Here is a 24,902-nt window from a genome sequence, read left to right on the forward strand (position 1 = left end):
CTTTGATTTTAGCGTTGCAATTATTATTTTTCATTGTAGCAGATCTGCCCTCGTCACATGTATGCAGTCTTTAGTTTATAGTAACTGCCTGAGTGCATGAATATTGGTCTTGGGCTGCATTCACACCAGTGTAGGGGTCAGTTTACGGTTTTTGGAGGAAAGAGACTGATATAAGGCTAATTTCACACAGCCCGATATTGCGCTTGCCAACATGCGATTTCGCCACAGATGCAAGGCATTTTCGTATCAAAACCGCCCTGCATAGTGATGCTAGTGATGCATAGTGATGAAGTGTCATAAAGTAGCGGAGTGTTTCCGATTGTTTTCAATGTGTAGACCTTGCATCACACTTGTGTGCAACTAGCACACGACGATTTGTGTCTCGCACACTTTTTTTCTGGGGGGCTTGGAGGGGGATGGAAAAATAACGCTGCAGACAGTGCTATCCTTCCGTACAAAAAAAAAAAAATATGGAAACCTGACGGAATTGAAGCCTTTCTGTTAATTTTGGTAGCTGAAAGCAAATATTATTATTGCTGTGTTTTCTTCAAGCTTTATTTCAATTTCTCTCCTCCAAAAACGGAAACCCTGAACTGACCCTAACGCCGGTGTGAAAGCAACTTTGTGTTGTATAGAAGCATTAAAAGCAGACGGTTATGTAAAATGTGTACAATATTTAACTTGCCCCCGTGATGAATTGCGGCAGTAGTCATCGGGACTTTATAGTGCACAACTATTCTACATGATCTGCCAAGGAAGAAGAACGTAATATTGTAATGAAGTTTGTTCTTCCGTGACTCACATGACTGCACATTATAGGAAGGAGCAACTCCTTACAGAACTGATGTCATTAGCAGAACTGTCATTGAAATGTGCAGAAATTGTTTGTTCTAGGACAGTCTGGAATCCGCAGTGGAAGACGGAGCTTCCGAGTCACGGGGAACATAATTCATTATATTACACAAACCTGTTCGGATACATCCTATTTATGTATAATTGGTAAAGTTGTATTTTGCATCTACGAGAAGTTTTTTGTAACTTTAGGTATTTAAAGTTTGAGTACCCTGTTCCTAATGAGGTACCAATCACAATATCTCAAAACACAGTCGGCACATTGACCTCCTTCACCGATCAGTGCCCAACTACAGGCTACTCCCAAAATGCAGCAGTTCTCCAACTTTCCTCAAAGCTGTTAAAGATCAGGAGGAGCTGTGGTGATCGGTGATTGATGACTTCTGTCTGATGCTTATGCAGCCTCTCGCATTTCTGTATATTCTATTGACGTGTATTATGCTTTTTCTGTGGAAAGCTCCACTTTTTGTCATTCCTTTTAATTGCAGAATGACGTTATTAACAATCTATCCTTCTCTTACAGGAATTTCTGAGACCGCAAAATGGAGAGGTCATTTTTCCCGATGTCCAAAGTCCTATAGACATTACTGTGTAAAGGGGAAGTGCCGTTTTGTAACCGTTTTGAAAGAGCCTTCCTGTGTGTGAGTAGTGATCCACCTGCATGGGGGGGCTGAGGCTGGATTTCTATAGGAGCCTGCAGAATAAACAGCATATACTGTAGAAGCCACTTTCAGACCACTTTCACACGGGCATTTTATAGGTGTGTTTTTGCACTTTAAGGGCTCATTCACACTAGCATGATTTCGGCAGGTATTATGGCCACATGACACACAGTGAATGGAGTCAATGAGGGTAAACGGACTTTCATTGATCCGTTCAGATAAGCATGTAGATATGCAGGAGAAAGACCGCAGCATGCTCTATTTCTCGGTGTACCACACAGCGTGAGCTCTATACTTTTGTATAGACACCGTATGCAAACGCTGTCTATACGCAATACATTGCATATGGGCGGCGATTCATATGCAACCCCTCTATGAAACAGAATGGGGAATTTTTTTTAAAAGTCACACTGTGCATGACCACATGCGTGAGATACACGGTCATACACAGTGCACTTGCTGCCATTCGCAGCCTCTGCGGGCTCACACAGACTGGTAATATGGATACAGATTACGGATACAGTCGAGTGAATGAGCCCTCAGGCCAGCTTCACACGCGCATAAGCATATTTGCATTTGTTTTTGCAGAATGAAATTGTGTATTTGCACACGCAACTGCATTTTTTCATGTACTTTTTGCAAGCACACGTCATGTGCTATTGCGCACACAAAAAATACACACCGATGCTCCCAGGCATTGAAGTGACCACATTTTTAATGAGTGCCAGATGTGTGTGTGTTGTTTTTTTTCCTGCACAAATGCGCAGGAAAATAAAGCATGACCCGTGTGAATTTGGCCTATGGTGCGTATTTACGTGCTTTTGCAAAAAGTACAATAAAAAAATGCAGTTGCGTGCGCAAATTTACAACTTTCATTCCGCAAAAACACAGCACAAATACGCTTCTATTTGTGGGAAGTCAGCCTTATGGACAAGTGTCCCGGCCTGATGGTAGGTCTACTAATACAAACTCGCAGCATCATACTGTAGATGTCTATGATGCTGTGGGGTCAGGTAAGTAGACTCTCGGTCAGGACCCTAGCCCGTAGTAGTGCCTGTAATATACTCATGTAAGAGTGGTCTTAGGCCTCGTGAACGCAGCCGGGTCTACAGTACTACATTTCTGCGACCACTGAAGGGAAAAAGCTTGATTGACCATGACTTTCCACAGCAGAAATCCTCTGGCTTGTTGGCGGGGCCCAGAGCAGGACCAGGGCGGTCAGCAGTTTGTCCCCTATTCTGAAAGCTGCTGCGTGTGGGGATGCACTTGCTCTTTTCCTTAAGTCACAAGTCAGGCCACAAAATTTCTGGCACACAAATAGGTGGAACACATATCTTGGTGGCCATATCTATCCATTAGTGGTTAGCAAGCAGTAAGTGAGCCCTAGAACTGAATGTCTGTTTCATTAAAAATCATTTATTTGCCCTTTTCTTCTCTAGATGTGAACAAGGCTATACTGGGTCAAGGTGCGAAAGACTGGACCTGTTTTACTTGAAAGAAGACCGAGGACAACTCGTTGTGATTGGCCTGATCATTGTCATGGTGGCACTCATTATTGTCATCATTTCAATCTGCATTTGCTCCCAGTAAGACTTTTATGCTCAAACTTTTCAGTTTATGGGACACATTAGGAAATACTAGATTTACAGTAGTTTATGATTAGTTTTCAGCTATCAAATGTACCAAGAATGTAAAAAAAAAGGTAAATTATGAGAACTTTTCAAGTTTGCAAACTTGGTGATTAGAACATAAAGTTACTGTCATGTTGAAAATGCTTTATCCATCTGTGGAAGGAGGGACCGAGCAGATTGATGTATTCGTATTGTGATGATGATGATGCATTGAGGTTAGAACTACCTTATAATAAAGTGCACCATTTTATCAGTCACTGCAGAAAAGCCCACAGAAGAAAAATGAAAGCAAAGGAATTGGAAAGCCTCAGTAATGACCCCCTGGGAAAAATGGAGGAAACACATTTTGCCTAAAGGTACATCAGTCTTTTTTATCTTGCCTTCCATCTCCTTGAGGGACCTTTCACATGGGACAGAATAGGTCGCAAACTGCAGCAAATTCTGCACCAAAGTATGCTTGGGTACCTGCTGACTTTGATGCATAATTGAAAATTGGCTTACAACCTGCCTGCAATTCCGTATCCAGTTAGACCTGTGGATTTTGGTGTAAAATTCCACAGCCGCTTATATTGCTGCATCCTGCGGCGTAATTCCTTCCCGCGTGAAAGGTCCCTTTTAATGTTTGATTTCCGATCGCTGTTGATTGAACCCTACTTGGCTAAGTACTCCTTCCCTTTATTTATTTGCCTTGCAAATCTTCCGAAATACCTCTGCGTGTAATGAATGTTGGGCACATAAGCCGTTCGAGTAAATATCACTCCTGTGCGTTTACACAGGAGCTGTAGTCTGTCAGATAATGGAGTCGGAGTGACCGGAGATCTCCTCCAGCTGCCCGCCTCCATTCACAGTAAACAGGATTTCTTCTAGGATTGAGCGACTCCTGATTACACCAAGGGAAAAGCCGCTCAGTAGTCAGTGTTTCAGTGCCTTGTCAGGGATCTTTTGTACACAGGCTAGCAGTCGCTCGTTGAAGTAATTTATTCGAGCGACTATTGGCTGGTGTAAAGGTACTTTAAGAAGGTGGAGACTGTTTCCTTAAAGGGGTTTTGTCATTTTAAAAAAAAATCAATACTTGCCTATTCCTCCCCAGGCAGCCTTCTTACCACATCTTCTCCTCGCTGATCTACTCCAGTCCCCCGAGTCACATCAACACAAGCCAACCGGATTCTCTTCTTGTTATGATGCGTCCATTCTCTGCATTCTTCTTCCGGCAGGTCAGTGTATGCTGCATCACTACTGACGTAACATTCACTGTCTTGTAAGGAATGCCGAGCTATTGCCAAGACTGAGCATGTGTGCTGTCTTGCTGCACAGTCTCTGCAATAGCTCAGCACTCCCTGCTAGGCTATGAATGCTACATCACTAGTGATGTAACGTACATTGCCCTGCAGAAAGGAGGCTGCCAGCAATGGACACTTTGTCACTGGAAGAAGAATCGGACAGCTGGAGGTGAGGTGCCCCCAGGGACTGCAGGAGCCAGGGAAAGATCGGCGGAGAGAAGATGCAGTAAGGAGTCTGCCTAGGGAAGAATAGGCAAGTATAGAATTTTTTTTCTTTTCTAATAACAGAACCCCTTTAACCCCTAAAGGACCAGGCTGTTTTGTACCTTAAAGACCAGACCCTTTTTAACGATTTTACCCATGGGGTGGTTTAACTGCCCTATTTTTTTTTTTTTCCCTTTAGCTACCCAAATTATTTTTGCTGCTTTTTGTTTTCCGTGACACATAGGGCTATTTGTTTAATATCTTTTTCACTGACTTTTTTTTTCTAATTTTTACTGGGAGTAAAAAGCTAAAAAAATTTTTTTTTGTTATTAACATTGTATAGTTTTTTTTGTTTTGGTTTTTTTAACCCCTTAATGACGTGGCCCTTTCTTTTTCAATTTTCATTTTTTCCTCCCCCCTTCAAAAAAATCGTAACTCCTTTATTTGTCCATCTACGTCACTGTATGAGGGCTTGTTTTTTGCGGGACGAGTTGTATTTTTCAATGGTGCTATTTAAAGTACCATAAAATGTACTGAAAAACTTTAAAAAAATTCTAAGTGGAGTAAAATGAAAAAAAAAACTACATTTCGCCATCTTTTAGTGCGTCTTGTTTCTACGGCGCACAAACGGCAACAAAAGTGACATAACTTTATTCTATGGGTCAGTACGGTTACTACGATACCAAACTTGTATAGGTTTTTTTTTTGTTTGTTTTTTTTACTATACTATTTTTTATTTTTTTTTTTCAGACACTTAATTTTTCGGAATTATTTTCTGTGGTCATTTTGTGCGCACAATAACTTTTTTATTTTTCCGTCGACGTAGTTAAGCAAGGGCTCTTTTTTTGCGGGATGTTTTGTAGTTTCTGATAGTACCAATTTGGAATACATACGACTTTTTGATCACTTTTTATTGCGTTTTTTCTGGGAGACAGGGTAACAAAAAAAAGTGCTTTTCTGGTGTTCTTTCTTTTATTTTTCGGACGAGGTTCACCTTGCGGGAAAAATAATGCACTACTTTGATAATTCGGACTTTCTCGTCCGTATCATTGGGGGACCCAGCCAGATCATGGGATATAGCCACTGCCACTAGGAGGCGACACTAAGCAAAAGTGTTAGCTCCGCCCACCAGGCTATATCCCCCCTGCAGGCACTCAGCTAATTAGTTTTTAGCTTAGTGTCTGCAAGAAGGCAGACAGGTCAGGTCCAGGAGGACTTGATGGCGGGAATACGGGGAGTCGGGGCTTTTTCCTGGCTTTCCTGTCCTCCCTGGGAGGGCGCAGGCAGATGGTGTCTCCGCCACTCTGCGGCGCCCTACCCAGCGAAGAAAAGGTGGCACGACCCTGCCTATGTGCATTGGCGTCGTTGCCCGCCAGCAATAGGGTTCCCCCCTCTGGAGCAGTGCCCCTCTCGGACGGCGAGCGCAGGGGGGAACACTGCTGGAGCGCAGAAGGAGAGAAGGGAGCGTATCCGGGAGAAGGGAACGGAACTTCAAACCTCCCTCCAAGTCTGTGGTCGGCTGCCAGGAACCCCTTCAGGGGACCCCCACCACCTTGAAAGGTCCTGGGGAAAGGAGTTCAGGTGCATTCCCTCCTTCTCTTTACCCATCTCCTCCTCTCTCCTCTGCCTAGTTCAGTGCATATGTGTTTATGCCCCCCTCCCCATTCTCTATCCAGAGACACTGCTGAACAAGGGTGGCCGGGTGCTTACCGGCCAAGGCTGGGAGGGGGTGGATGCTCGCCCACAGGAAGGTATGGCGGCAGGCGACCGCGGGTGACTGCTGCGGCCACGGGCGGTGGTACTCACATAATCGTGGCCGTGAGACAAGGAGCAGGCTGCAGAGTGAGCTGTCTTCAAACCGCAAGCACCTCCTGGCAGTGCGGTTTGTTCTACAATCAGCAAGCTCCAGTCAGCAGCAGCGCCAGTCACCTGCGGCGGCAGCTTCCAGCGTTTATACCACAGAGAAGGCCGCCAGGACCAGAAGCTCCAGCTGGGCCAGGACAACCGCAGGACGGGGTAAGCCCTGCCAAGGCAGCTCTGCCCTGTTTTTTTTTTTTCCCACCTGCGGGTGCTCGCTCACAGCAGTACACGGAGACACCCTACCCCTATTCCCACCACTCCCTTGCGGTTATCTATAGGTGTGTGGATTGCGTCATGTCTGACCCTAGACCAGAGGGTTCCAGTCAGGCTATGGGGAGGGCGAAATACTATGCGTGCACGTTATGCAACGCTAAGTTCCCAAGCGGTCAGGCGGAACCCCGCTGTGTAGCCTGTAACCCAGTGCGGTCAACTCCAGGGACCCCGGTGCCCCCCGCCGCCCCTGTAGAGCAGGTAATCGAGCCTGAATGGGCTAGATCTCTGGCCGCAGCAGTGTCAGGACTAGCCAGCTCGTCGGCAGCGATATTGCGCTGTTTAGAATCCGATTCGGAGGTGTCTTCCCCGAGCATTTGCGGGGAAGATCGCACAAGAGGCGGAGATCCCGCAGCTCTGAAGTGGTTTCTCACAGGTCTCATCGGTACAGAAGGTCGTCCAGATCTTCGAGGTCGCAACACTCTAGATAGTCTTTTCACGCTCCTCATGGTTCCAGGGAAGTATCGCGGACGTATCATAGGTCCAGGGAAGCTTCGAAGCAGTCTCGGCATACAGGGAGGTCGGTTAGATCGGATCCCTCACGGGCCTCATGCTCCTCAGCATCTCAAGCTGCAGACCAAGATCAGCCTCCACACGGTTTTTCGGGGGGTAGTAGCGGTCTGGAGGAGGAGGAGGAAGCGTCCGCCGTGTCATCACTGTCAGACCTAGATGATGAACAGGTGTCCAGGCTGACCACTTTAATGGACAGCTTGGTGGTAGCAGTTAAGGATACGCTGCAGGTAGCAGAGACTCCAGTCGAGATACCACAAGCTACCGTATCATTTAAACGGCAGAAACGCATTCGCCAAACATTTCCTTTCCATCAGGATTTTGAAGAAGTCCTGGGGAAAGAATAGGAGAGTCCAGACAAACGCTTCAGGCAGCCAGGTAAATCCTGGGACATTGCGTATCCTTTCTCAGAGGATCTAGTCAAAAACTGGTCGGTACCTCCAGTGGTGGACCCGCCAGTATCACGCTTATCAAAGAGCACGGCGTTACCTTCAGCCGAGGTTGCGGTTCTAACCGACGCGCAGGACAGGAAGCTTGATGCATTGGCGAAGACGACTTTTCAGGCGGCAGGCACTGCCTTGCGACCCACCTCCGCTTCGGCCTGGGTGAGCAAGGCGTAGGTGGCATGGGCAAAACAGCTGCGCAAAGATATTTTGGCAGGCGCCCCGCCCAGTGAGCTGTTGGACGTCACTGAAAATATCATTCAGGCAGGAAGATTCGTCTCTGCGGCAAGTTTGGATACAGCCAAATTTGTTGCACGTGCATCGGCAGCGTCCGTGGCTACACGGAGGACGCTATGGCTGAAAAACTGGTTAGCGGATGCATCATCTAGAGCAGTTCTGCCGAAACTGCCCTTTGAGTGCAAGAGATTGTTTGGCCCAAAGCTTGACGATCTAATTAAGGACACTACAGGTGGGAAGAGTACGTCACTCCCGCAGGGGGCTGGAAGATCAAGAAAGGCGCCATCTAGGAAGGAATCCTTTTTTCGTTCCTTTCGGCAGGTTACATCCCGGCCCACAACAGGACAGTGGACGCAGTCAAAAAGGGCCCCAGCAGAGCAGAGGAAGAATCCTTCCTTTAAGACCAGGCCAGCCTGGCGAGCTCGCTCCAAGGCACCTAGGGGCGCAAGGACAGGAGTATCTGCATGAGGGTCTCCCCCACCCCCACCCCCACCCGCTATTCACAGGGTGGGGGGGCAGGCTCTTCCGGTTCCAGGATGTATGGTTAGCCCACGTGACCGACGCCTGGGTACAGGAGGTCGTCTCACGAGGGTACGCCATTGAATTTGCAACATTTCCACGGGAGCATTTTATCAGGTCCAGGATACCGAAGGACCCAGGGAAGGCAACTCAGCTGCGCCAGGCAATAAAACAACTATGGAGCAGGGAGTAGTGGTACCGGTGCCATTTTGTCAGCGCGTAAGGGGTTTTTATTCGAATCTCTTCATAGTTCCCAAGAAGGATGGCAGGGTCAGACCGGTCCTCGACCTACGAAGGCTAAATCAAGCGAAAGCAGTAACACTGGTCAACAGGGTGCGCCCGCTACTTCAGGGGAGGCAAACGACCATCAGGTATTGCATGAGAGTACTGGGCATGATGGTTACCTCCTTCGAGGCCATACCATTCGCACAGTTTAATTCCAGGGAGTTCCAGCATTTCATTCTGGCACACTGGAACAGGTCGCAGTAGACGTTAGATCAGCGAATCTCCATAACACCAAAGGGTCGCCTTGCCCTGAGATGGTGGACGAGTCTCAGGAGAATCCAAGGGGGTCAGTCACTGTTTCCAGAACAGTGGAGGATACTGACCACGGACGCCAGTTGTTACGGCTGGGGCGGAACCTTGGAGGGACACTCCACCCAGGGGAGGTGGTCACAAGACGAGGCAAGGCTACCGATAAACATCCTGGAGCTGCGAGCCATCTGGCGAGCACTGCAGTATTTCCATCCACAGCTCAACAGAAAGGATGTGAAAGTCCAGACAGACAATGCCACGGCAGTGGCATACGTCAACCGGCAGGGGGGCACAAGAAGGGCGAGAGCAATGATGGAGGTACCCGGTATACTAAGCTGGGCGGAGAAACATCTACAGTCCATATCGGCAGTTCACATCCCGGGGGTAGAAAACTGGGTAGCAGATTTCTCAAGTCGAAAGACAGTGGACCCCGGCGAGTGGCAGCTGCATCCGGAGGTCTTTCAAGCGATATGTCAGCTCTGGGGCACTCCGGACGTGGATATGATGGCTTCCAGACTAAATTACAGGGTTCTCCCTTTCGTGGCACGCTCAAGAGATCCTCAGGCGGTAGCAGTGGACGCCCTACTGGTCTCGTGGGCAGGGTTCAGACTACCATACGTGTTTCCTCCTCTTCCACTCATTCCGAGGATATTAAAGAAGATCAAGAGGGAAGGAGGACCAGCAATCCTGGTGGCTCGGATTGGCCGAGGCGAGCATGGTATCCAGACGTAATCGAGATGTTGGCCGACGCTCCATGGCCACTCCCAGAACAGGAAGACCTACGATCACAAGGACCAATCTTCCACCCGAAAGTCGCTTCGTTTGACGGCCTGGCCGTTGAGACCACGATATTAAAAAAAACGGGGATTCTCGGAAGCAGTTATCCGAACTATGGTCCAAGCCAGGAAGCCGACATCATCGAGAATTTATTATCGCGTATGGAGATGCTTCTTCAGCTGGTGTGAAGACCGCCATATACATCCCATGCGTTTCTCACTAGCAAACATTCTAGCATTTCTACAGGCGGGACTAGAATTAGGGCTGAAGCTAGGTTCGCTAAGAGGACAAGTATCGGCTCTTTCAGTTCTTTTCCAGAGACCAATCGCTAATAGGTTGGCGGTGCGGACCTTCCTTCAAGGGGTTGCACATACGTCACCCCCGTTTAGGCCACCTACTCCGGCATGGGATCTGAATTTGGTGCTGGATGCCTTGCTAACACACCCTTTTGAGCCACTCAGGGAGGTACCCCTGAGATTGCTATGCTGGAAAGTGGTCTTTTTGGTGGCGATCACATCAATACGGAGGGTATCCGAATTAGCTGCACTATCAGTCGAACCCCCCTTCCTGACTTTTCACCAAGACAAGGTGGTGCTGAGACCAGTTCCGGGTTTTCTACCAAAGGTAGTATCAGCATTTCACCTTAACGAAGATATTGTACTTCCATCTTTTTGCCTGACACCGGGACATGCGAGGGAGAGAGCGCTGCACCGACTGGATTTGGTGAGGGCCTTGCAAATTTATGTGGCAAGGACCAAAGACTTCCGGAAAACAGACGCTGTTCGTAATCCCGGAGGGGCCGCGTAAGGGTTCTGCGGCCTCGAAGGTGACCATCTCGAGGTGGATTCGGTCGCTAGTGACAGAGGCTTATCGAGCCAAGGGGAGGTCACCACCATTCCGGATAACAGCCCACTCTACAAGGGCGGTGGGGGCTTCCTGGGCGGTTCAGCATGGAGCCTCAGCATTACAGGTATGTAAGGCAGCCACTTGGACGTCCCTGCATACATTTGCGAAATTTTATAGGGCCCATACATATGCATCAGCGGACGCTACCCTGGGTAGAAAGGTTCTACAGGCGGCAGTCCCCTGACTGCTGGGGACCTTTTTTTTTCTGGGAATTTCCCACCCTTTTATTTCCGGGACTGCTTTTGTACGTCCCATGGTCTGGCTGGGTCCCCCAATGATACGGACAAGAAACGGATATTTTTGGTATAACTTACCGTAAAATCTTTCTCGTCACATTCATTGGGGGACACAGCACCCTTCCAAAGATTAATTTCCTTAAAGATAGCAGGGCAGAGCCCTTTGGTCTCGAGTCACAGATGACGAGATATATATCCAGAAGACTGGTATGTCTTTCCTTGGTTTACGTTAAAATGTAAATAATTTGTGTACTCCCACTGGCTGTTCCTACTGCTTGCATACAAACTAATTAGCTGAGTGCCTGCAGGGGGGATATAGCCTGATGGGCGGAGCTAACACTTCTAGTGGCAGTGGCTATATCCCATGGTCTGGCTGTCCCCCCCCCCCCCCCCCCCCCAATGAACGTGACTAGAAAGAGATTTTACGGTAAGTTATACCAAAAATATCCGTTTTACGGACGCGGCGATACCAAATACATATTTTTATTGTATGCTTTAGTTTTTGTAATAATAGATATGGCAAAAGGGGGGTGATTTAAACTTTTACAACTTTTTTTTTTTTTACAATTAAAAAAAAAACTTTTTTTTTTTACATTACTTTGAAGTCCCCCTGGGGGACTTTAACATGTGATGCTTTCATCGCTCCTGCAGTATGACGTAATACAGCTGACGCCCGCACTGTATGAAGAGAGGTTGCCACGCAACCTCTCTTCATACATACCCCGCCGCTCCATGACGTACCGGTACGTCATGGAGCGGGAAGGGGTTAAATTAGTATATTTATGCTAAAATGAAGTATTAGAATGGGTTCCTCATTTTGTGTTCGACGTTTTGATATATAATATGTATAATTTTGGATTACAATTTACAGCGTTTGGTCCTTAAAGGGGTTGTCCCGCGCCGAAAGATAAAATTTCTTTTTTGCCCAGTCCCCCAGTACCTGTAAAGGAAAACCGCTGACGTGTTATTAAAAAAAAAAAAAAAAAATTCCCTTACCTGAATCCCCGTTCAGCAACTTTAAAAAATCTTCTGTCCAAGATGGCTGCCGCTGGTCTTCTCCCACAGTGCACCGCGGGTCTGCTCCCTTGGTGCACCGTGGATGTTCTTCTGCTGTCTGCGTTCCACTGCTGATTCCAGCCACCTTATTGGCTGATCGGCACCACGTGATGGGGGCGGAGCTACGCAATGATGCTGAGAAGGGGAGGAGCCAGGACGCAGCTCGTGAGCCCGGACCATCTAGGAGAAGAATCCTCTGTGAGCAAGCACGACTGTTCCTGCGACCAGAGAAGAAGTTTGTTCGTCGCCATGGAGACGGGGACGCCAACACCGGGAGAGGGTAAGTATATAACTTCTGTATGGCAAATATTTAATGCACGATGTATATTACAAAGTGCATTAATATAGCCATACAGAAGTGCATAACTGCACTTGCTGTTGCGGGACAACCCCTTTAATGGGTCAAAACAGAAAAAAGTTCAAAGCAGTTTACAATAAGTGACTGTGTCTTTTGGAACAGAGTAAACATTTATGATAGTTTTTGTATAGATTCTTTATACATAAAACAATTCAGGGAGACAATACAAAAACTATAAAGCTATAAAAAACATGCACATTTTCAATTCCCTTTTTTTTTTTTTTTTTTGGTACCATTGAAAACCTGCTAATTTAAGTTTGTGTAATCAGTATTGGGGAGGCTGCAGTATAAATGCATTGCAGGGCATGCTACAAAATCAGGAGTCCACTAAACGCCACTGACAGTTCTAAACTGCTGCTTTTGGTTTTTGACTTGCTGGTGGGTGTATTGTTCTCTCCCCTAATGGGACTTAAGGTGTATTTATGTGGGCAGATTATTGGGCACAAATGTTTACCCAACGTTCATGTTCCTGATAGTCGCCCATATATAATGGCTGGCGGATGCACAAACGCTTTTGCACATTTACATGAACAGACTATTGGGGAAATTATTATTGGGGGAATGTTTGTGCCCAATTCGTTGGCTGGTCTACTTATTTATGTGAACTATGGATTTGGGACATAAGTCTACAGTAGAATATTTCCTGTAGTTGATTGTCGGTCATCATTCAGTTCCGGATGCTGCCACTGTTTTCTAATTACACTATGCTCTGCCCTGTGTTTGGTCACCGCTGATCATGAGAGCCGTGCCTGCAGTTACAAATGCTGTCCACTAGACGGAGGTCGGTGCGGAGGCTGCTGCTTCCGCTCCGACCTGCGTATTTGCGGTGCTGACCGCATGCACCTGCTCAGCTGATCGGTCGGGGTCCGGAGTGACGGACCCCAGTCGATCAACTATTAATGACCTATCCTGAAGATAGTATTCTTCCTGGAAAACCCCTTTAAACTCACTAAAATATTTCTGGCCATTTAGGACTGAAAAACTGACGCTTAAAGGGTTAACAACATGACACAGCCAGAAAATAAAATGTTTTTAACTTTTCATTCCTAGTTATTATGCAGTGTATGTTTTGATAACCAATATTGATGTGTTCACACAGGTTACAATGAAGCTACGATACCTGCAGGCAGGTTTAATGCTGCTGTTACCAAAGAGAATAAGCTGCACCATTGGGTAAAGAGGAAGGAAAGTGGATGGCACGTTGAAACTAATGGGACTGCAGCACCATGCAAAAAAATGTTTTTTTGGTACCTTCTGCAGTCTTTGAGGCAGTATTACCAAGCCCACTCATCTATGTGATCAATTGAGTATTTCTACTGCACGATGCCCAGGAGACCTAATTCGTTTAGCTTCCCCTCACTTGGGTGCTGGAAGAATATTGGAGAATGACTTTCGAAAGGTGTATATAGGAATCTTCTATTTTGATATCCTCATTATGACCAATTATTTGTAGGTGTGACTAGTAATAGTTAGAAGGTACTACACAAGCTATGTACAGGTTGCTGCTGTATCTACTGAGAGAGAACTGCTCAAAATGTAAAAGTGGTGTAAAAGAAGACAATGGATTGGGTAACGCTGCCCATGATTGGGAAAATTTGCCCCCTAATATCAGGCTGTTGCAAATTATTGTTTATGTTCAATAAACATGTATTTTAGCAGCTGTTTAATAAAGGGTTGCCCAGCGTTTAAAGGCTTAAAACAACAAGGCTGCTTTCTTTAAAACACAGCACCGCCCTTGTCCATAGGGTTTGTGTGTGGTATTGCAGCTCAACTCCATTGAAGTAAATAGTAGCTGAGCTGCAATACCAGTCACAACCCACGGACAAGGGTGGCGCTGTGTTTAGAAGAAAGCAAGCATGTTTTTCTAACCTTGGACAACCCATTTACGAAATAAAGCAGGAAATGCTATACAGTAAAAGGAAAAAAAATGCCCATTAATACCCTGCTACTCCAGCACCAATGCTTTGGTGGTTCCTGCAAGTCTTTGATTATTTTCCGACAGCTATGATGTGCCGTACGTCCACATAAGCACTGCAGCCAATCGCCATCCTCAGCGGTCTTGTACCGAAAATACCCCCATCTCCAGTGAGGTAAGTGGTTGGCTGCAGTAGTCGCGTGGATGTGCAGCAGAACGCTGCTGCAGAACGGCAGGGACCACAGAAGCAGCAGTGCTGCAGCAGCGGATGATTTATCAGGTAAGTTGTGGTTATTTTTTTTTTATATTTTACATTTTCTGCTGATACTCTTTCTTGGGCTTCCAGACAACTTCTTTAATGCTCCAGTTTCAATATTTTATCAATTACGACTGAGAAAAAGAATTTGATCAAGTGCTATAAAGTTACTTACCAACGGAATTAATTTCCATTCGATGGAATTGATCATTTTCTTGCCATAAATACAGCAATTATCCTAAAAGCAGAACAGACTGGTGCCATAGACCGGAGAGGATGAGTAGACTCGGGTGACTGATGTCATATTCCGGTAGGCAGCCCTCCATTGAAGATTAAAAATAGTTATAGGGATCAGCATGGTTTCTAGAAGCGGTTTAGACTACTGGTACCCACTACGTCCCATAGGAAGCAATATTCAGCTGCTATTTGCTGCTAACACAACTTGCAGGTAGACAGAATTTTAGGACTAAATGTAACTATTGAGGCCCAGCCATTTTATGGACAGCCATTATTATCTGCCTGGAACGTTGCTTTAATAGTCTTCATCCTGCTCCGATCCTTATTTGGCCAGTTTCACACGAACAGCCGCATTGATGAGTCTAATACGAAGGCGTGTCCTTGCATGACCGCGGGTCTCCTGAATCCATTTTGTTCTGAGTTTGGATCAGGAGACCTGTGATCAGACCAGGATGTTTGTTCGTATTATGGATGCATAAATGCAGCCATAATACATTCATTGACTAAAAAAATAATGCACCATGACGTTGGTGGAATCAAATGAAACTGTGTGTGTGAATGTAATGATATATGGAAGTGATTACAATATTATAAATAAGTTTATTGGGGAAAACTGTACAATTCAAAGGAGGCTCTAGTACCCTGGTGTACCCTGTCTAGCTTGGATAGAGGTGTGATACGGGTGGGCATGGAGGCTCAAGTACCCTGTTGTACCGCCTCTATATTGGATACAAGATGTGATAGGCAGGCATGAAGGCTCTAGTACCCTGGTGTACCCCGTCTAGCTTGGATACAAGATGTGATACGGGTGGGCATGGAGGCTCTAGTACCCTGTTGTGCCACCTCTAGCTTGGATACAAGATGGGATTCGGGCGGGCATGGAGGCTCTAATACCCTGTTGGGCCGGCTCTAGCTTGGATACAAGATATGATACAGGTGGGCATGGGGGCTCTAGTACCCTGTTGGGCCGCCTCTAGCTTGGATGCAAGGTACGATACGAGTTGGCATGGGGGCTCTAATACCCTGTTGGGCCACCTCTAGCTTGGATACAAGATGTGATACAAGTGGTCATGGAGGCTCTAGTACCCGGTGGTACCGCCTCTAGCCTGAATACATGATAAGATAAGGTTGGGCATAAAGGCATACAGGCTCTGTATGTTATCCTGTGGTACATTTGCTCACAGTTGTTGCAACTGGGCCTCTAGATACTGTACATTCGTAGGCTGCAGCAGTTGGCATCCCTGTGGGTTTCATAAGTGCTCGATTGTCGATAAATCTACCAATAGGCTGGCCAAGGAAGTGGGGTAATTTGGCAAACACAGTCCCAGGGAAACTCTTGCACTGTGTGGCTGAAAAATGCCTGTTGGAAGTCCTGCCGAGACATGTGGCCACAGAATTTCTTAGCTAGACCACTGTTAGTATCTCTTGATCCCTACTAGGAATAACCAACTCAGTCTTATCCGATGGTCTCTAGATCATCACTCCAGCAGTTTGGTACTGTGTCGCTCCACAGTAATGGCAGCATTGAAACGCTCACCACAAGACTGCCATACTCAAACATTACCGTTGTTGGCTTCCAGAGCCTTAAATTATTGCTAAAGATTGTATGGTTCCAATCCGTAGCAGCCGTAGCAATCCAGGTTCCTCATTGACGGTGTTGAAGTGTTAATAGCAGGATATGTAATGGGCACCATGACACCAAATTTCCTTCTGCTAAGCATCTGAAAATGGTCCGGGCAGAGACTAGTCTGTAATGAAGGTGCAACCTGTGTCTGGATAGCAGGCAACGAAACTGTTGGATCTGCTTGTGCTTGTCGACTACTCAAACGATCCTCTCCACTGGTGGTCTGTCTTGGCCCCTTTGAGCCTGTTTGATTATGTGTGCGTGCCGTCACATAACCACTGCTCCCAACCCCTTCTAAGCTTGGTCAGAACGGCATGGATAGCAGGCAATTTGTTAAAACGACCATCCAGCTTTTCTCATTCCAATGATGTGCCTTCTGTGAAAGTATGTTAACTGGGCAAAATCTATTCTAGTGCATTGTAGAGGCGTCTAGTGGTCAACGGTCTCTAAACGAAAGCTACCCTACACATAAGTAGCCTCTGAGAGGCTTTTTTTAGGGCAAGGGGGGAAGCACTTTTACGCCTTCTGGTGGCAAGACCCAGTATGTACTCACACCACAACTGAAATCATTTACGTATCTGCCTGAGATCTTAACCAAGCTGAGTTTTGCAGCAATTTGACATTTTGGTGCATTATTTTTCTGCCAATGAATGTATTTGTGTGAAACTGGCCTTAAAGGAAGTTTTTAAAAATAGGCCTAACGCTGTTAAAATAATAAAAGCAGAGGGCTTACCCGTCTCATCAGACCCATCAGTCAGCGCTGCACCCCTCAGTCCTCCTGGTCTTTGTTATGCAACCGATACCACTTTACCACTAAAGCCAATCCAAAGCTGCAGCGTCACTGCTTGTATTTCTGGCATCAGCGCTCACATCCTGGGTGCCATTGTTCCAGAAGTTTGGCATAGAGACAATGAAGCCTCTGATTGGCTGCAGTAGTCACATGATGTCTGTTTGATACCAGACACCAGGAGGACCGTGGGGTGCAGCTCTGGATCAACGGGTCTGAGGATGGGTAAGTACCTCTGCTTTTATTACTTTAACAGTGTTGGACCTATTTTTAAAAACTAAGTTAGTAACTGGACAGCCCCTTTAAGCCAGATCAATGGAGTGTGACTGCTAATAGAAGGATATTGGGGGTTAATAAAATATAGTTTTCTACAACGGAGCTGAGCTAGGACTCGGTTGTACGTGGAATTTCATTAAAAAAATATAATATGAAGCACTTACTAAAAGCCGATCCTAAAGGGAAGGTCACTTTACAGATGGCTGTGTAACATTATTGAAATCATAACCACTCCAATATGATAATTCAGGTTTCACATCTGCGTGGGAACCTTCGTTCAGAGGTTCCGTCGCAGATCTGTCAAAATATCAGAAGAAAAACCGGAACCCTCGACGCAGGTGTACAAGCACCCTTGCACATACCATTTTATGTTACTTCTATTTATTTATGTATAGTAGACATGTAATATTCAATACGCTTTCTAGTTTCTTATTCGTAGTATATTCCCTTATCATATCGCAGTATCTTTACCATTTATTCGTATGGCGGCCCTGTATAAACTGCTAGTTTTGCTTTAGAGAAGAGAAGCATTTCACTTCCCCATATTGCTGTATGTGTGTTGTTGGTACACAAGTGTTGTGCGTGGGCTGAAGGACCTATTTTTATCCAGTGAGATCCCTCGTTACGGAATGTTATCCTGGTAAATGAAGATTACTGGATCTGACGGTCTGCACTGCCCTGCAAATGAACCGTGAATTCCTTTACCCCTAGTGTTGGTCTCTACCCTTCCAAGAAAGTGTTATATATCCCTCGCTGACAAATAACACGGATTATAATCAGCACCTACTAAATCCTCTTCATCCCCGACTGAAGTGAACAAAGGAAACACACAACTACTTAATAGGTTTTGTAACCCGTAGAGAAAAGTTTTCAGACTGTTTTAAAACTGTGTAACCTGGAATTATGTGTCAGCCGGTAGATGAAAAGGGGGGTTCCTATGATAAGATTTTATCCCTCACCAGTCCCAAAAAATGGAATACCCAGTCCAGTTTCCCAAGGGAGACCGCCTGTACATGACACTCGCTGTACTTTGTTTCTATATGTCTCTTAGATGAAGTCACAACATATGAATGCCTCACAAGGGGTATTCATTCCCGAGACCAGCGGTGCCCCCTAGTGGTACGGTTTGGATTATCCAGTACATTTGTGCTAAACTTCTGTTGTGGGTAAAACCTCTAAGTCCTGTATCGTCATGCATGGACATTTATTGCACAGGTTACTGGCATAAATCTTCATTATTGTCTAACGGCCACATTGCTTGCATCTACAGGTATGACCGACTTAAGGGTGCCCATAACACAGTGTGCGTCCGCAGTAATCCCCTACCTCTAATTCCTGGGTGACTTGTGGACTTGAGGTGCGTTTAGACGGAATGATTAGCCTTCAAAAACACCGCTGGATCATTCAAAGTTGAGCAATAATCATTCTGTGTAAACACGGCCAATGATCAAACGATAATTTGTTCGCTTACCATTCATTTTGTGCAAGCATGAAAATCATCGTTAGCTTGTTTGCTAATCGTTCCGTTTAAATACCGATCGTTCTGATTCACTTATGCAGTGAATAAACGACTAAACGATTTAGAGAGCAAGCGAGCCAACAATGTATCTGACATTGTTCACCTATTTGACTGATAAATCACTCTATCTTAAATGGCTCTTGCTACTGGGTTCCCCCAAAAAGAAGAACCTGTCTTATACTAATTTTTGCCCCGAAAGACGCAAGGGGGGGGGGGGGGGTCGTCTTATTTCCGGGGGATAACGTATTATACTTACCTAGCAGGCTCAGTCGAGGTCCCTCCCACTGCTCTCCGGATTACCGACACACTTCTTGCAGTCTGCCCACACAAGATCACTTTCTGGTTACGGGATTCATAAATCCCACCTCCAGGAAGTGTTGGCTCTGATTGACTGAGCAGTACTCAAGAACCAATCAATGCAGCGCTCGTGGAGGCATGATTTATGAATTGGCTGGGCCGCAATATTGATTGGTCAATTCATACATCCCGTCTTCACAATGTGATGGCTGTGATTTGGTTCTTTGACTGCAGTTCAGTTAATCAGTGCTTCGCTCAATGAACCAATCTCTGCCATCGCATTGGTTCATTGAGTGCTGCATTGATTGACTCTCGAGGGCTGCTCAGCCAATCAGAGCCATCGCTTCCTGGAGGTGGGATTTATGAATTCCGTAACCAGGAAGTGATCTTCTATGGGGGGCCAAGGACTACAAGAAGCGTGTCGGAGCTCCAGAGAGCAGCAGGGGACCCCTGGACTGAGCCTGCTAGGTAATGTATTCCTTTAACTTTTTTAATGTAATACAGTTAGGCCTTATTATTGGGGTAGAGCTTATATTTCAAGCCTCCCCGAAAAATCAGGGTAGGGGTTATTTTCAGGGAAACTGCCCAACCATTACCAATACTCCACTCCGATGCAGTACTGCAGACATCCACAGTGTGTAGGGGCACTGTAAGTCAGTCATTGCAGCTCAAATATTCGTGGTAATCTCTCCATGTCTGCTCACTTGTAGATGTGAAATATTAGACTGAATCTCTACACTGCCATTAGTTAGATAATGAGGCATAGAAGTAGGGATCCTCTACCAGCTATATTTCAGAGTAATTGGGAATGATTTCATAGTAATACGAACCAGGCTTTCATTTCATTAGGCTGCTTTACATGAAAATGACCTATAGATGGTGCTATCTGCTTTTACCATCATTCTATGCGCACTATGTGGATAGGACCCAGACAAAGTTTTCTGCAGTACCATGCCAGCTTTGCTAGATAGTACACAAATATACAAAAACTTTTAAATATATGTTATTAATAACTAGAATGATATAACTTTGTGGAAAACCTTATCCCTGCACAGTTTGGGATGACCATTGGAGCTCCATAACAATGCCATCCAGGGTGCTATAGTTCATTGCTAACTGTGCCAGTCTACTAATATTCAGTCCATTGACACAACATTAGAACAAGTGGAGTAATCGCATCTGATGGACATAACTTGTACATGGTGGCAAAAATACATCCGGTAGGTGTGCAGGTGTAATAACAGTGGGAAATATCTATTTAGCTCCATTCTGTATGGCACGGTGTACCATCTTCATCTGTCTTGTTGGGTTTCCAGATACTCGAGAACTTCAAGAGTAAAACTCCTAGCAGGCACTGTATATACAACATGGGCTCTGTTCACACTAGCGTTGGGGCTTTTTATCTCTGTTCCATTTTTGGAGCAGATAAACGGAAAGGTTTCCATTTTTTCCCCATTGATTTAAATGGGTTTTCAAGCAAAGTTAAAAGGTTTCCATTTGCTTCTATTCTGTTATGTTTTTGTTTTTTAATGGAATAAATAGCACTGCAGACTGTGCTATCTCGTAAAAAAAAAAAAATGCCGTCACTACTGTGACCAACGCCTTACAATTCTGTTGTCAGATCTTGATTGTTTTGTTTTTGACCATCCATGATCTATAGCAGTGTTTCTCAACTCCAGTCCTCAGGGACCTCCAACAGATCAGGTTTTCAGGATATCCTACAGTACGTTTGACAGCACTATCAGTGTTTCTAATCGGTCCCTTGACCTCTGCTGTTCATTATAAAACAAGGATCAAACAGGTTGGACGCTTTCTTGCGTGGTCCTTTTGTATCCCCCAAGTAGTGTGAGAGGGCTGCTGATCTCCACTCTAGGAGGGCCGTCTAGTTTGGACCCCTTCTTAGACAGATTGAAGGGGGTCCTACTGCTGGTAGCCCCAATGCATTGAGTTCCTGCATATGTTACTTAGAACTCTGTTTGGGAGATCCCTTAAATATCCTATAAGGGCTCTTGAATCGGATTATCAAGACATTTTCTAAACTAGACAAGCCCTAGAATCCACTGCACTACGCTTCTACCATCACACACTTGGCATGACTAGCAGACCAGATATATTATGTAAATAAAAGACTTGCATGTAAATATGGCCAAAAATGAGAAATCTACACATAAATGGACCACGTTTTGAGAACTATTTTAGAACCGGTAATAGTTAGATTTCTTCCTTATCTATTGAGCCTTCATCACCCTTTAAGCATATAGTTTTTTTGTCATATTGTCCTCGGATTGTGTATTACCGTTCATGAACTATATGGATGCATTTTCTTGAAGCTATCACTCCTGTAGTTTTCTATCGTCATAAACTATTTTTGTAGAAGACACTAAAGTATTTTATTAAATGTTTTATTAACAAAAAAGAATGTTGTATCTGCTTTATTCAGAACGGTGTTTTGCACATTTGCATGTGGATCGCCAGGCCGTATGTTGTAATATAGTGCCGCCTAGTGGTGCACACTGTAATATGCTGTACATCACAGAATTTATTTCTCCATTTTAGGTCTATGCTGGAGTATGATATAAAAATGAAATATCTTTATTAAACAACCCTTCTTGGAATTAGTACGACCTCCTCTTGTCTACATTTTGTGCATAAATGGCGGTAGGCGTTCAGTATCGTTTCCTCTGGGTGACCCAGTAGGTTGTTGAGCCTGTTGATCAGCAGATCCGTGTGAGATTGACTTCTGTAAACTGCATTGTTTAGGTGTTATTACAGGGTGAAGCTGTAGCCAACTACACATTACATGGATGGGTCAGGTCTACTAGAGCAAGCCATTGATGTCTCTGCACTGTGTCCCATAAAGGGACATATGGGAACAGGCTGACGTGACAGGTCAACTTTGGTATTCCTTTACACCTTGATATCTGCTAGTGTAATGCTGAGGCCAGTAACCCCTTAATGACCAACCAATTATAAAGTTGTTGGTTTTTTTCTGTCAGCATTTTTTTTGCAGGACAAGTTGTATTTTTTAATATCTTCATTTTCCCCAGTCGTCTCCACGCCAGCACCAATTGAGATTGCCTCCTCCTGGTAGGACAGGAACATACTGAGAGGTTAAAAGCTCCCCCCACTTCCCCACTTTCCTCAGTGTCTTCCTGTCCTGCCAGGAGGCAGGATCGCTGAGAGGAGCTGGTGGAGAAGCCAGCCCGAACTACTTTCCGGCGGATCGGAGGGCAGTGGCTCAGCCTGTCCTCCCTTCCAAGCCAGACGACTCCCGGGACGCCACATGGGGTGGTAACCCCCGGGCCAGGTTACTCCCGCAGCAGCCCATGGGGGGGTACAAAGCGGGAGCCTCAGTCCCCCTCGTCCTCCAGGCAGAAGTTACAGCGCGGCTCTCCAGGAAGCCCTTTGACGGCAGGGGGCGGGGCGCCGCGTCACGTGTCCAAGCGTGATGACGTCATCGCGCCTGCATCAGGAGCGGTGGGGGCGGGGCTTAGCGCAGGAGCGCGAAAATTTAAAAAATAAGGAACCTGAGAGAAGCCAGAACAAACCAGCACTACAGGTTGCAGTGTGTCTGCAGCACCGGTACAGAAATGAGTGCTCCAGCCCCAGAGATAGCTGAAACTTCAGCCTCAGCAGCCGTAAGTAGCCAGTGCGGCAAAAATACAATGCAAATATCCAGTATGTTGTGTATGGAAAAATTGCATATTTACCCGCAAAAAATGCTTTGCTTGTCAGGGGGATAAAAAAGACATCACCCCCAGAACAAAATTGCGAAAATGCGTGGAATGCGGGACGAGACTGCCAGCCACGTACCAGAGGCCTCTATGCAAGGCATGCGTGGCTAGGCTAGTCAGAGAGGAATCGGGGGGATTCCTGGAGGACGTTAGGAAGCTGGTGAAAGAAGAGGTTAGATCAGCCCTAACGTCACAGTCGGCGTCGCCAGCGAAACGCCAGAAAAAGGCGTATGTTCCCGACGAGCTTTCCGATTCCAAGAGTTCTATCGGATCAGAGCAAGAGGAACAGGCGGCCGAGGAGGGCCAAAAAAGATATTAAATCGTCCTGACGGAATAAACGGAATTAAGTCGGTCAGGGCTACACTAAAAATGGAACAGCCCAGAGAGCCACGTACTTTACAAGACGAGATATTCGGTGGACTAGGGGAGAGGCGCAAGCATACCTTCCCTGTCCACAAGAATATCACTAAAATAATTCAGAAAGAGTGGAGGAAACCAGACACAGGCTCCTTCTCTGCTAGAGGCGTAAAAAGAAGATACCCACTCGAAGAGGAAGTTTGCGCAAGCTGGGAAGAGGTACCTAAGGTAGACGTCCCGGTGGCCAAAGTAGCCAAGAGGACGACTCTTCCCTTTGAAGACGCCGCACAGTTAAAAGACCCCATGGATCGCAAAGCGGAGGGCCTTCTAAAGAAATCATGGGAGACAGCGGCAAACATACTTAGGCCAGGGATCGCAGCCACTTGTGTGGCGCGGACCCTGGGGGTATGGTTAGAACAGCTAGAGCTTCACCTAACCAATAAGACGCCGAGGGAGCAGATCCTAAACTCCCTTCCGATCCTGCGCATGGCAACTAACTTCCTAGCGGACACCGTGGCCGAGACTGTTAAACTTTCGGCGAAGGACTCAGCCCGCTCTAACTCAGCTAGAAGGGTGTTATGGCTGAAATCATGGTCAGGCGACCTAGCCTCAAAAAATAAGTTATGCGCCCTCCCGTTCTATGGCCAGTTCTTGTTCGCACCGGACCTAGACAAAATTTTAGAGAAAGCAGCCGACAGGAAGAAGGGGTTCCCCGAAGAAAAACCACAGAGAGGGAAGACCTTCTTCCGGGCTCCAATGCAACAGCCCAAGGCCTACCGAGGCAAGGGCAAGACAGGCAGCTGGAGTTACCCCAAGGGGGGCAGAGGAAGGAATATCCTCTTCAACGCCCACCAGGGAGAGCCGAAGCAGAGACCCTGACGCCATCCCCGTAGGGGCAAGGCTGCGGAACTTTGTGGATCAATGGGCCGCAATCTGCGAGGGCCCATGGATCCCAAAGATCTTACAGCAGGGATACCAGATAGAGCTGGTGTCCCTCCCCAGAAGAAAAGTCGTTCTCACGGGAGGCTCAAAAAGACAGTTACACCTACTAAGACGAAGCGTGCGCGACTTGCAACAACTAAATGCAATATCCCCTGTACCGCAAAACAAGGAAACCCAGGGCCATTATTCCAGGCTCTTCCTAGTAAGAAAACCCTGCGGAAAACATCGGTTGATAGTAAATCTGAAACCCCTGAATACCTGCGTCCGATACAGAAAATTCAAAATGGAAACCATCTCCTCAACGATAAAGTTGATTCCCAGAGGAGCCTACATGGCATCCATCGATTTAAAGGACGCTTATTTCCACGTACCGATCCACAAGGGGTCCCAGAAATACCTAAGGTTCGCAGTGGACATGGGCAAAGGAATAGAGCACCACCAATTCAGATGCCTGCCCTTCGGGATATCCTCAGCCCCCAGAATCTTTACCAAAATTATGGCAGAGGTAGCCGCCTACCCGAGGAAAAAATCGGTCCTAATAGTACCCTACCTGGACGATATTTTCATAATAGCAGAGTCCAGGGAACTCCTAACAAAACACCTGGAGATAGTGCTAGAGCTTC

At 46.2% G+C, this 24,902-nt stretch overlaps 1 protein-coding gene across 1 annotated transcript in view; it reads left to right on the forward strand.

Annotated features, from left to right (window-relative positions):
- The window catches only part of BTC (betacellulin), an 84,389-nt gene that overhangs the window by 26,521 nt on the left and 32,966 nt on the right, over nt 1–24,902 (forward strand). The window contains exons 3-5 of the mRNA XM_066574080.1: nt 1,376–1,493; nt 2,954–3,100; nt 3,400–3,501. Coding sequence (XP_066430177.1) covers nt 1,376–1,493; nt 2,954–3,100; nt 3,400–3,499 — 365 coding nt within the window. The 3' untranslated portion in view covers nt 3,500–3,501. The remainder of the gene's footprint in view (nt 1–1,375; nt 1,494–2,953; nt 3,101–3,399; nt 3,502–24,902) is intronic.

Source organism: Eleutherodactylus coqui, chromosome 7 (assembly GCF_035609145.1).
Source record: "Eleutherodactylus coqui strain aEleCoq1 chromosome 7, aEleCoq1.hap1, whole genome shotgun sequence".
Lineage (NCBI taxonomy): Eukaryota > Metazoa > Chordata > Amphibia > Anura > Eleutherodactylidae > Eleutherodactylus > Eleutherodactylus coqui.